General features: G+C 41.1%; 2 protein-coding genes across 2 annotated transcripts; both read right to left on the reverse strand.

The window, feature by feature from the left end:
- Positions 1-4,685: 4,685 nt before the first annotated feature.
- On the reverse strand, positions 4,686-5,642 carry LOC106722991 (olfactory receptor 6M1-like). Its single transcript, XM_014526112.1, has one exon. It carries the CDS (start codon positions 5,640-5,642, stop codon positions 4,686-4,688), a length of 957 nt encoding a protein of 318 aa, XP_014381598.1.
- Positions 5,643-12,597: 6,955 nt separating this feature from the next.
- On the reverse strand, positions 12,598-13,554 carry LOC102374359 (olfactory receptor 6M1-like). The gene has a single exon (XM_006036424.1). The coding sequence runs from the start codon at positions 13,552-13,554 to the stop codon at positions 12,598-12,600; it is 957 nt and encodes a 318-aa protein (XP_006036486.1).
- Positions 13,555-13,789: the final 235 nt, after the last annotated feature.

The following is a 13,789-nucleotide window of genomic DNA, read 5'->3' on the forward strand; positions in this document are numbered from 1 at the left end:
TTTCCCTTCTTGAAAAAAGAGACCACAGTGGTTCTTTTCCAGTCCTCTGGGATCTGACTGGAGCACACAAACAGCTGTACCAGCAGCTCTGTTATGACCTCTGAGTAAATCCTTCAGCATTACTGGAGGAAGCTCATCCAGGCCCACTGGGTTGAAAGGGAGCCCTGCACAGGCAGGAAGCAACTCACAACCATGATAGGATTTGAACATGCAATCTTCTGACCCAAAGTGAAACACCTTATCCATTGGGCCACATGGCTATTTGTCTGGGGTATTTCTGGTCTAATGGATAATGTTGAAATGAACCATGTTTCAGGCTTTGTACTAGATGGTAAATTGTACTGCATGGGGAAAAAAGGAAATGTCATATATAAATGTCATCCATTACTTTCCCTCATGGGGCTTCCTTCTACATTCCTATGAACAAACTAGAAGTGATTCAGTGGTAGTCAATGGGACCTGTACACTAATATTATTCAAGCCATTTTTAAATCCTCCACTAGATAGACCTTCAGGGGTCTCCTGAAGCCTGTGCCTATCAGAATAGGAAAAAACATCACAAACAAAATAAAAAAGCAAAACGAAGACAGAATATGGCAAGCAAACTAAAAAATAGAAAGATAGGAAGAATATAGGGTACCTACCCCACCTTTGAGTTTATAGGCTATTCTGAGTAGGACTATTCTTCACTTATCCTATTGAAAATGCTATATTTTGCACAAAAAAATAAAGAATAAGACAGCAAGGATGAGTATATTAGTTATTATAGCCAATAGACCAGTGTTCTTTCCCATACCTATAATAAAGATCCAGCCATTGTAATCTTTAGGTTTTCTACTCTACCCACTATGTCAGACTCAAAGCACCCTTTTGGAAATTGTTGGCTCTTAGTTTTCATTTGGTTTTGGACTACAGAAAAATAATAAAGCAATTCTTCCATTGTAAAGAACTCTGAAAGACCACAATGTGTCAGCATGTTTTTAATGCTATAGATTCCTATTTGAAATCTTTAGGTTTATCCTGTGATTTGTGTTTGCATGCCTAACAGTGTGGCACCCCACACCATCCTCTACAGGTGCTCAAGGCAACCCAGGGTGCAAGGGCATCCTGGTTGAGAATTACTGTACTAGATTCACTCTTTGACCACACTGGAATAGAATCTAAAAGTTTTGGAAAAATGTTTTACCTTCCTTGCATGAATCACTACGTACAATTCCTTTCTTATACCTAGGAATTGAACTCAAGGAATCCTGCCCAGAGCAGGGGGCATGGATCCAATGATCTCATGAGGTCCCTTACAGACCTAAACTTCTATGAATCTGTGGTCTAATCATTAATGCCACCCTCACCTCCCAAAATTGGGAGTATGGCTCCTGATTTACCTGCTAGCAAGCTGCCCACCACTGGCAAAGTTTGACACTGCCATGAAAGAAGCCAAGGTAGCTCAGGGGAGAGTCAGGCAGCACTGCACTATCCCTATTCAGCATCTCTATTTTCCCCCAACACATTTATAATCCAGCGTCTGGTGGAGCAAAATGGGAAAGGCCTTCTGTGAGGAGAACTGTGTCAGCAGATCAAGTCTGTATGGGGCATGAATAATCAGTGGAGTCCATTCAGAAGAAGTGGATGAACCTGAGATGGTGGGCAAGGTCACATCTCCTCAAGAGGCAGGTTGCAATCTGCAGCTTTGACCTGGAGGTTACCATTAAAGGTATGGCACCCCTACTTATATCTAGAAGCATCCAGGTCACTGTTTCAGAGGTAATTGGTGTTTTCTGGGTCAATGTCTCAAGGATCAAATGAAGTAGGTACAACAGGGGCCTGGCACTACTCTCATGCATTGCTTTCCTTCTCAGGCACAGAGTCAGAGGTGGACCTAGGAGTGTTGAAGTGATGCAGATGCAGGAAGACGAGATGAAACTTTTTTAAGACCCCGAAATAAGTAAGAATGGTCACCCTCCATGCTCTGTCATGTTTTCCCCCATCCACCCCCACCCCCCTTTGACCACCAGTGCTACAGTCTCCAATTGTCCCGAGGGCAGGGAAGAATCTTCAAAGCCATTCCTGCCAACTCCAGCCAGGCTCCACATGAAGCTGGGCTCAGCCAGGGATAGCAGCAAGAGTGAGCAGATTCCTTCTTTCTACCCAGTACCTCTGGGTATTCCCTGCCAGCCCAGGAGCAGACATGTGGAAAGCAAACCTGTCCACTGCTGCCTCTGTAAGAGTTTAGGTCCAGATGCAGACCAACTGGGGCAGGGCAGGAGTGGCTCTGGAGCAGTCTTCTGTCTGGATCATTTGGGGAACCGTAACATTGGCATCAGTGGATGGCAGAGATGGGAATGTGTGGGGAGGAAACATGCTGCTAAGCATGGAGAGGAAGGGGAGGGAACCACTTGAGGGACTTTTAAAAAAAGTGTCCCACTGATCCTTCTGCAGTGTGGTCTTCCTACCTTGGAGTGTGTGTGGGGGGGAGGGAATGGGAATGGGGGAGGGAATGGGATTGGGGTTGCAGCCACCCCTGTAGTGCAGCGCAGGTCACTGCTCCCACATCCACTGTTCCAAAATCCTGGATCTCCCCTTGCACAGAGCACAAGTCCCAGTACACAGCATGCCTTGGGGAGCATTTTGGAAAACTCTTTAGGAGACATGGCCTGAGGGGCACATATCCCCTCTTCACCCCAGCTTCTCATTCCTTATGAGGTTCATTTTGTTCCCACACCTACCTCCTCATTTTGTCTCTAGCATATCCTTGCTTCATCCTAAACCCCCTTACACAGCCTTCTAGTCCCTATTCTAGCCTCTGAAACTTCCCTCCTACTACCTCCTGGACCTTAAAGTTAGCTGGAATACCCCAAATCTTAGTGTAGGTCATTTCCCTGGAGTCCTCTCTTTCTTGGCTATGCCTCACTGCCTGACAGGTGACCATACCCACTTGCACCCTTCCTGTTACTGCTCTAGGTGTAGGAAACATGCTAAGAAACCTCAGAAGCTGCTCCTGCACCAGAGACAAAGTGCCTGTAGTTATGTTCTTATCATGTCTAAATTTTTTTGACCTGCACAGGGCTCTAGAGACACTTCAGCAGAATCTCCCTAGCCATATAGAGCCTCTTCACATCTAGAGATAGCTGATTGTGGAGACATGCCATTGATTCACATAGCTACAACTGGGACTTTCATCACAAGTGGGGGAGATACTTAAAGCTCCATTTTGGTCACTTAAGTCATATACATGTGTGACTCGTGGGTAAATTGGCTAATGAAATGCAACACAAGAAGCTTCAATTGGGATTAAATAGCTGACATCTTTGGTGAATAAAATGAAATAACAGACTAACTTTGTTCCTCAATATCTTTTAGAACTTCTAAGCAAAATAATCATGGAATTTTTTTTTTTTACACTTTTGTTTCATATGAAATTTCAAGTGTATTTTTTTTGTCCTGAACTGGAATGAGAACAAATATTCTAATGTCAGATTTTTCCATGAATTGGAATTTCTAAGGGTATACAAACTCGATTTCTGTAATCTTACACATGCAATTCTAGACAATTTATACAAGGTTACGCATACCAACAGAGACATACATTAAGGAAAAAACAAATCAAAGAATCAAACCTGAACATGTGTTTTCACTATGTGTTTGAACCAGTGAAAGAATCCCATGGCATAGATACAACCAGGCTGACAAAAGAGTGCTTCTGTTGGCTTACTTTATATTGTTCAGAGAGATGGTATACCTTAATTTACAGAAAAAAACCCTCATTCATTGACATGTGCTGCATCTTCCCATGTAGGTTCAGTCAACATTGATAGAACAGCAGAAGCTTATAGTTGTAGTTAAACATCTAGCCTTTGACTTACAGAAATAAACTTTCCTCTTTTGTTATATCAGTTTCTCCAAGCTACCAGGCCCCCATCCAGTAACAAAAAAAAAAAATACATGCAATTACTTATGGCTTCTAGTATATAAGTAGTCCACCGATACCAGTGGGTGAACTCACATTTTCGGAATTATATTTGTGTTTGTGAAGTTGAAAAGGCACCTTGCAGCAGAAAAAAGGGGGAAAAAAGATCATCAGGTTTTCTGAGAGGATTCAGGGAGTAGTATCATCTTTTTGTTCCATGTTGGTACAGGTCATAACACCATTGTGTCTTGGATGGCTAGGAATTATAATAGTGTGGTATCCTTAGTGCAGTGCTGCACATGTGCAAAAACTGGTGTTATACTTGGATAGTATTATTTTAATTCAGACTCTCATTATTTTCATGGTTTTATCCTTTGGAGTCAAAAGGCCAAATCTCCAGCTGGCGTAGACATTGTTTCACAGGGGACACTGGAACAGATCCCCAGGCTGTAAATCAGTGCAGGTCCATTAACATTAGTGAGGTTGTGCCAATGGACATCGTCAATTTAAGATCTAGGTTTCAATATTAGATTCTCTAATGACAAAGTCATGGGAATGCTACATTTGCTGTGCATTCAGATAGTGTATTCAAAAAACAAGACTGCCAGAAAAAATGCTGTTGCTATCTAGTCTGACTTCCTACTCAAAGACTTTTAGACCAGAGCAATAGGCTTTAAGCTAGAGGTAGAATTTGTATGTAGGCCCCCTTGTAACAACAATGTGCAGCAGAAAGAAATTCTTGCTTTTTTAAGATGCTTTCAAAATGTCTTTTCACCCAAAGTCACAACAGTCTCTCATTTTTTGGGATTGATAGGCATTTTTTCAGGGTCTCTCTCAAGACTTGCTTCATTAGCTCATTCCTCAGGCTGAAGATAAAAGGGTTTAAGAAGGGGGTCACAATGCTGGAGAGAATAGCTAGGACTTTATTGAAGTTCATGGTGTCAGCCTGCGAAGGCCTGACACAGACAAATATGGAGATGCCATAGGCCATTGAGACAACAGTGAAATGGGAGGCGCAAGTGGCAAAGGCCTTTTGTCTTCCTTGTGCAGAAGGAATCCTGAGTATGGTAGAGATTATGTAGCTATAAGAGGCTAGTGTCAATGACAGAGTGCCAAGTAGGAGAATCAGAGAAGAGAGAAAGTCAATTAGTTCAATAAGCCGAATGTCAGCACAGGCAAGGTGAAGAACAGGGGCACTGTCACAAAAGAAGTGGTTGATCACATTGGGGCCGCAGAAAGGTAATTTTGACTTCAAAATAGTGGACATCAGAATGAGTAGGAACCCAGAAACCCAAGAAACAATGACTACCTGGACACACACCCTGCCAGTCATTATTGTAGAATACCTCAGTGGATAACATATAGCCACATATCGATCATAAGACATGCCAGCAAAAAGGATGAATTCTGTGGATCCCATGAAGAAGTAGAAATATGACTGGACAGAGCAGCCAATGAAGGAAATGGTTTTCCTCTCAGTAAGGAAGTTGGCCAACATTTTGGGCACCACACAGGTGGTCATGAAGATCTCAATAAGGGATAGATTGCAGAGAAAAAAATACATGGGTGTGTGGAGTCTGTAGTCAAGGCAGATCAGCATGATGATAAGAGCATTACCGAGCACTGTCACCAGGTACATAACAAGGAAGAATATGAAGAGGAGAATCTCCACATTGTGTTCACTGGGAAACCCCACCAGGATAAATTCAGTCACAGTTGTTATGTTCTTTATTTCCATGCTCCCACTTTTTGTCTGACCTGGACAGAGATCTGCAAGAGAAGGGAAAGAAATGAATAAATTAAGAACGAGAAGCCAAAAAAAACAAAGGAACATTGTGGGATTTAGTGACAGACTTTCTATTTGTCCTGGTTCTGAGATCACTGGCACTGTCATGTACTAGCATTAAGTTCTTTGAGTGCATGGTGACAGGGCATTGTTTGTCAATTGGGAGAAACTGCACTGGAGCCAGGGAGCTGCTTCTCACTCTCTCACAAAGATATAATTCAGTGATCATTCTGTTTGACTCAGTCAAGTGTACATTTGTAATATGGAGAGGGGATGGAGATTGACATATTTATACAACTTTTAGACTGTTGTAAATTAGGTCAGAACCAGTACTTTTGATTTCATTTGTAGTTGCTCCTGGTTTACATAGCTTAAATGAGAGCAAGGTTCTGTCTCTGTCTTTTTCCCTCAAGATTGCTTCTTGTTACTAAACTATTATTTCTTGCTAACAATCAGAGAGATATGAGATTCAGCACCAAACCTATCAGTTGCACAGACTGTTTATCTATTTCATATGGACAAAACAATGTTAAAATGTGCGTTAATCATATGCTCATTGGGTAACTCTTCAACCTAAACTGCTGATTTGTATCTTGTGGCTCGTATTTACACCTGTTTAAATTTGAGTGCAAGGTCATTGCACAATGCTACCAAGTACCATAACAGGATCCCTACTTTCAGGTCCTTGGGTCAGTACTTGTGATCTGAGAGCCATGATGCGATCACATGAAATACTTTGTTAAGCTTTTTAGTGAGTAAGGGCAAAAACACAGCAACATTGTGGACTTGGAGCTGCCTGGAGCGTGTGCCAATAAGCATGCCTGAAAGAGAGTCAAAAGGAGATAAATCACTTCATTTTTAGGAGAGAGAGAGTCAAAAGGAGATAAATCACTTCATTTTTAGGAGAGAGCAGCAGGGAAAGTGCATGAGTGGACAGGGAATGCTTCACCATGACTCTCCCAACAACATTTTATACGGTGAAGAAAAACTAATGTGGAGTGACAAAGTTCTCAAGAGAGAGGTTCCTTCAATACCACAGTTATTTCCCCCCTCTTAACCTAAGGGGATGAACCAATAATTTTATCAACAGAGGTGATCTATTTAAACAATGATGACATTTAGGAAACAACTTTTTTTTAATGCTTCCCACATGAATATATTGTGGCTGTTTTTTGTCTGTCTATACAGATGGCCAACTTTTTAATAAAAAGTAAATAAAAATATAATAGAATCATAGGTTTGCACCTCAAGGGTCATCTAGTCCAACCCCTTCACTGTACAAAAAGTTTCATGAAGTATTGCTATACAATTGAATCAGCTCAGTCAAAAACACCATCAACAAAGAACCAGTGTGGTAGCTTCTGTACAAACACTGAACAAAAAGACAATCTCTGTCTCAAAGAGCTCTGAAGCTAGGTATAAAACCAAGAATGTAAGTGTACCTAATATAATATAAAACCTATAAAAGTGCACAGATGTGCAGAGGCAAAGAGCAGTGCCCATGAAAAACACTAGAGGCTAGATTGTGATGTGTACACTGAGTATAATCGTATTCTACAAGCAGACTCTGTTTTCAATAGCAGAATTCATGTTGTAAGATATTATTTAAAGTAAGCAACTGTATCATAGTTTGCTCCTGAATGAATACATCAAATAGGGCATGTCTACACATTGTCCTACGTCACAGTAGCAATACACTACATCACCATATGGCATGCTACAGTGACATAGTGATCATGTGAGTCTATTCGTGATCGACAGCTACTTTACTGTAGCAGCATGATCCCCCATTTTAGCATGCTGCTATGGTAAAGTAGCAGCAAAATGTAACCGCGTGCCAAGCACACAGCTCACTATGGGCAGTTACTGCACCATTCTTTAGTACTTCCAAAAGGAAATACTAAGGCATGGTGACATGTAGACACACCCATACTGAATCAATAATTAAATGAAATAAAAGTGGCTGAGGTCTGTTCTCTAAAAAATAATAAATGAAAAATTACAACTATTTAAAAAATGGCAATAGACAATAAAGAGAAAATGAAGCATTATTAGGAAAACTGAGATTCTTATAGTCAGAGGGAGTTACATTTTTGTCTAACTTTTCCAAACAAAAGTATTTACACACGTAACACTGGAAGGGGATATGTAGACCATAAAGTCCAACAACCTCTTGTGAGAAGCAACAATCTGTGCAGGGTATTCCCCAAAATGCAGAAAGAAAATTTGTCCACAGTTTTGCTTTTAGAAGAATTTTGTAAAAGTTAGGGTGGCATAAAAACAAACTTAATATACCAACATGCCATTCTTTATTCTATTCCATTCAGGCAAAACTTATTTAAAAAGTAAGTTTTGAAAACCAATTGATGTCTAATGAAAAGAACTAGAATCAACAAAAGATCACAGAAAAGGGATTTTCACATTAAAATGTTTTGGGGGAAAAATAGTACAACCCTGCTTCCTTAGCCCATCCCTATTCCTTTTGGCTGGCCCTTTGCTTTACCTTTTCCAGAACATTAGCGGAACCCTGGGTTCTTCGTACATCTGTGAGAAGAGATAGAGATACTATTGTTTTGGACAGGAATTCTGCAATAAGGAGACAAGATTGTGGCTGCATCTTTGCATTAGTTAGTACATCTTCTCCAGGTTTCTACTAAGTGTCTGGATCTGGTGATAGGTAAAAAAAAATCAAGTCCAGATGGAAGGGAGAAAACCAAGCCTAGCATCTTAAATCTCCTCTAATGCTACATCATCTAGGACAAATTGCAACAAACTAGATCATTATATTTTCAAACTACTCTGTGCATTATTTTCAGTTTATTTCATAGGTAAGAAGAATGCATAGGAGCTAAACAAGTTTTGTTTTCCTCCTCTAACAATATCCATAGGTGTTCAGTAATTTCTGTCTGACTTGTGTCCCCAAGAGAACTCGCTGACTAAAACATCTAATATTTCCCTTGGGAAAAGCAATTAAAAATTGACATGATTGGTTTTAAGACTTTAATGAGAACAGATTGAGGTCCAACTATCCTAGTGAAACTATTCCAGATTTAGACTTAGAGACTGAAAAGGGACATCCACCTTTGTCCTCCTGAGCTAAGTGACCAATGCAATCACTGGGAAAGCCAGAGACTCTCCCCTCTCCCAAGATGGCTTGAACCTGGCTATCTTTGATTTATCACCACCACAGAAAAATGGCCACACCATAGGCCAGCCACTGCTTAGTATCTTTGCTGGCATTCCTTCTGAAGGCAAGTCATTAACAGTCACTGGAAAATATGGACGAAGGGCAGTCTTGTAGAGAGAGAGGCCACAGTGTATCTTCCCCTCCAGACCAACAACCACTTTGCTGATGCCTACATCATCTAGCTTACTGATCTTCCTCCAGGCTCAACATTTTCTCACTGGATGTCCATTTCATGGCTGCCCAGGGACCAGCTTCAAAAGGAAGCTCCTAAGTCAGACCCAGAGTATAGTGGTCGATAGTAGCAAATCATCATGGTGCTCTGTGACCAGTGGCATCCTGCAAGGCTCTGTCCTTGGACCAGTTCTTTTTAACATCTTTATCAATGATGTGGACATTGGTGTTAGAAGCACATTGGCTAAGTTCACCAATGACACTAAACTTTGGGGCATAGCGTCCACACTGGAGGACAGGCTAGTGATCCAGGCTGACCTGGATAAACTTAGTAAGTGAGTGGATACTATCCTGATGACATTCAATATAGATAAATGTAAGGTACTCCACCTCGGGAGAGAAAACCCGCAGCATGCTTATACGCTCAGCAGTGCTATGCTTGCTAGCACCACAACTGGGAGGTGGTGTGTGTGTGTGTGTGTGTGTGTGTGTGTGTGTGTCATGATTGACCACAAGATGAACATGAGCCACCAATGTGATGTTGCAGTTGGCAAAGCAAACAATACTTTGGTTTGCATCCATAGATGTTTCTCAAGTAAATCTCAGGATGTCATCCTCCCGCTGTACTTGGCCTTGGTGAGGCCACAGCTGGAGTACTGCATCCAATTCTGGGCTCCACAATTCAAGAAGGATGTTGAGAGGCTTGAGAGAGTCCAGAGCAGAGCCATGTGCATGATCAGAGGGCAAGAGAATAGGCCTTATGATGAGAGGCTGAGAGCCCTGGGGGTCTTTGGCCTGGAAAGCTTGGTGGCTATTTATAAGTATATAAGGGGGGTACATCAGGATCTGGGAGAATGTCTGTTCACCAGAGTGCCCCAAAGAAAAACAAGGACCAATGGTCATGAACTCCTCCAAGACCATTTTAGGCTGGACATAAGGACAAATTTATTTACTGTCTGAGCCTCCAAGACCTGGAATAGACTCCCTCCAGAGGTTGTGCAAGCACCTACTCTGGACTCATTTAAGAAGCGTTTGGATGCTTATCTTGCTGGGATCCTTTGACCAACCCCAGCTGACTTCCTGCCCCTAGGGCAGGGGGCTGGACTTGATGATCTTCGAGTTCCCTTCCAGCCTTAACATCTATGAAATCTATGAACTCTATGTGTGCTGGAAGAAGCGTTTGTAATGACTCGCATATGGTGCTTAGAGTGCTCTATTGTTGTCATAGTTCCCCAAATTCAAACTCCCTCTTTTCCTTAGCCCTTCTCTGTTTCTAAGTCTAAGTCCTGGTAGTCATGGGTTTTGGTCAGCTACATTTTTGGACATCTAGAGATGTCTATAAGAGGTAAGTAGATATTCACACCCAGTGTGCATCTTACCGTACATGCCTAGTCTTCATATGCAGACAACTACATATGCCAGCTACATATGTGCAGGCAATCTAAAAACTTATAACATGTACAGACATTTTCTCTCCCAGGAGAAACTCTCTTGGTAATGAGTTAACTCTGGTTGTTCCCAGGTTATTTTTTTCCCTGGGAACAGCCATTTTTACTCTGGGAGAAAAAGCCTGAACATCTGTACACTTGATGTGCCTTCTGGAAAAGCAGCAACTCTCCCAGGAGAAACTGTATGTCTGTACAAGGATAAAGATGAACAAAAAAGGAATGGAATGTCACCCCAGGTCCTATGCCCTTCATAGGCAGATAACCATAAGCTCCAGGGTGTAGAACTGGCTTGATAGGAGCAAAAATAATGGGGCCAAAAGGAAAATAAGCAAGGAAAACTCTCACTAGGTACCTGATGAGAGAGCCTATTATACAGAGGTTGTATGTAACCTAGTACACAGAGGTTTTTACCTGGAAGGGTGGGATTCTATGTTCTGGTCTTTGCTTTCAGGAATGATCAGGGAAAGATCCTGGGAGGGTGGAGGGGTAGGAGGGCAAGGGAGGGGATAAGGGGCAGACAGTAGTGCAGTTGAATGGTGCTTTTGTTCCTGCTCCACCCAAACCTTAAAACCAATTGCCTGGGAGGGGCAGCAGCATTTCTATTTAGGCAGTGCTGGGAAAGTCAGTTGACTGTATGGCTCATTATCATCTCCTTGATACCTGCTAATATCTCTCCACTGTACAAGTGTTAATTACTCTGTCTCCTTTTTAATTGTCTTGATGTTCCATTATTCATAATATCCTTTCTTCAGCAATTTGGCTGCCTGTTATCCTTTCCTGCTTACCTCTCTATTCTATTTCACAGATCTGCAGACTGTTTTTAGCTCTCATCAAAATCTTAACTCAAACATAGAAATGTCTGAGAGTGAAGTATTTGAGGCAGTGTCAAGAATCTTAAGGAGGCTAGATTTTGTTTTATGAACCTGAATAAGAGAATGTACATTTAACAATAATAATTACTGGACTAATGACACAGTATCTGTTGACTATTTTTTGCCTAGTTTGTTACTTTTTAAGACTGTATATATACTCTAGAAAATTGGTGACAGTCCAATATTTATATTTATTTTTGTTTTGATCTTAAACTAAATAATTTAGTACTAGCCCATTAGCATATTAATAAAGCATGTGGTTTCCATTTAACTGGAGAAAAATATGCACTGTATTATATGTGATGATGTGCCACACCATTTGCACCTCACTTTTCAAAATCCTAGATCCACCTATAGAAATGATTATATATTTCACATTAGACTATCATTCATTAAGAGAACAGGGATAACCTGATATTAGATATTAGAATCCAGGTCCTCCCCACTTCCCAGAGGATGACAACATTCACAAGCTACAAAGTCAGGCTCCTCTTGTCCGGTTCCTTGCTGGCACCATTACCCTTATGGGTGCACAGGCACCCAATGGTTCCATGTCTTAAATGAATTTAATTCTATATATAAGAAATAGGTGTGCTTGGTGCAGGCCAAAAGGATTGGGCCTTTCCCAGAACTTAGGTTGTGCTTAAGGCCATCCCTGACTCTATTTGAATTGCAATGGAGCTTAAATGGGGGTTGGTTATGTAGGCATTCCATCAGAATTTATTTTGTGTGTGTCCTGATGCCCTAATGTATACACGCCTAGGGAACTGCACAGTCAAAAGTGGAGGCATCAAATGTATTTTATCCCTTCTGTCTCAGGAAAATGTAGGTGTCTAAACTGCACCCAAGGTTCCCTTAAGCTTCTTAAGAAATCAGTATGAATCTAGACACTGGCCATTATAATTGACCTAAGGTTTTGTTTTTGTTTTTAATCTTAGGCACTGAAGTCTGCTCTTTTAATTTAGTCTGGAATGTAAAACATAATTCTTCTTCTTCTGATGGAAAGTAAATCATCTTAAACAAAATAAGTGTATGAATTCTAAATCTAGATCAAATCACCAGCTCTGGATTTGATACAACAGTAAATTTATAAATGGCATGCAGTATGGTCACCCAGCTTATTATACGTGGAAGGATAATCTGCTTCTAAATGTTTAAGATCACATTGGATAAATTAAAAGCTCATTACAAATTTATAAATATATATTTATTTCCAACCACAGTATAAATCATGACATCCCAGCCCACTGGGTGATCAACAGGTACTTTTTCACAGCATCTTTTAAAGTCTCCTTCATTTGTTCATTTCTTAGGCTGAAGATGAATGGGTTTAGGAGGGGTGTCACAATGCTGGATAAAACCGAGAGAATTTTGTTGAATTTCATGGACTCACTTTGTGAAGGTCTGACATAGACAAACATGGTGATGCCAAATCCCAGTGAAACAACAGTGAAGTGAGAGGCACAAGTGGCAAATGCTTTTTGCCTCCCTTGTGCAGATGGGATCTTAAGTATAGTGGAGATTATGTAGGCATAGGAGACCACAGTCAATGAGAGAGAGCCAAGCAGCAGAACCAGAGACACTATGAAGTCAATGAATTCAATGAGCTGGACATCAGCACAAGCAAGGTGCAGCAGTGGTGCACTGTCACAAAAGTAGTGGTTGATCACATTGGGACCACAGTAGGGCAATTGTGCTTTCAGGATCAATGATGACAAAATCATGAAGAGACCTCCTGCCCAAGAACCAATGACCAACTGAATGCATATCTTTCCAGTCATGATTGTGGAATACCTCAGTGGATTGCATATAGCAACATATCGGTCATAAGACATGATGGCAAAGAGGATGAATTCTGTTGTGCCCATGAAGAAGTAAAAAAAGAGCTGGCTAAAGCAGCCAGTAAAAGAAATAGCTTTTTTCTCAGACAGGAAGTTGGCCAACATTTTAGGAACCAGAGAAGAAGTCATGAGGATCTCTATGAAGGACAGGTTACTGAGGAAATAATACATTGGGGAATGGAGACGGTGATCAATACATATCAGTACAATGATGACGCTGTTTCCCAGTACAGTCACTAGATAGATGAGCAAGAATATGATGAAGAGGATTATCTCCACCTCATGGATATTAGGAAATCCAACCAAGATGAACTCTGTCACCGCTGTCACATTCACTGTTTCCATGTGTCTTCTGTGTCTGTGCCTACACAGAAAAAAAATAAAGTAAAAAATGATAGTAAAAGGATTTCCTAAGTGTATGCATAGGTGCTAGAAGAAAAAATGGAGGAGGAGGACTCTCCCATGTTCTAATCTTATATGGCACTTGCCCAGGGAGCAGGAAACCATGATTTCAGGCTCCTTTCATTCAGAGTTTGAACCCACAGATCCCACTTTCCAGTATACTATTCTAAGTGCTAGA

Source organism: Alligator sinensis, unplaced genomic scaffold (assembly GCF_000455745.1).
Source record: "Alligator sinensis unplaced genomic scaffold, ASM45574v1 scaffold1485_1, whole genome shotgun sequence".
Taxonomy (NCBI): Eukaryota; Metazoa; Chordata; order Crocodylia; family Alligatoridae; genus Alligator; species Alligator sinensis.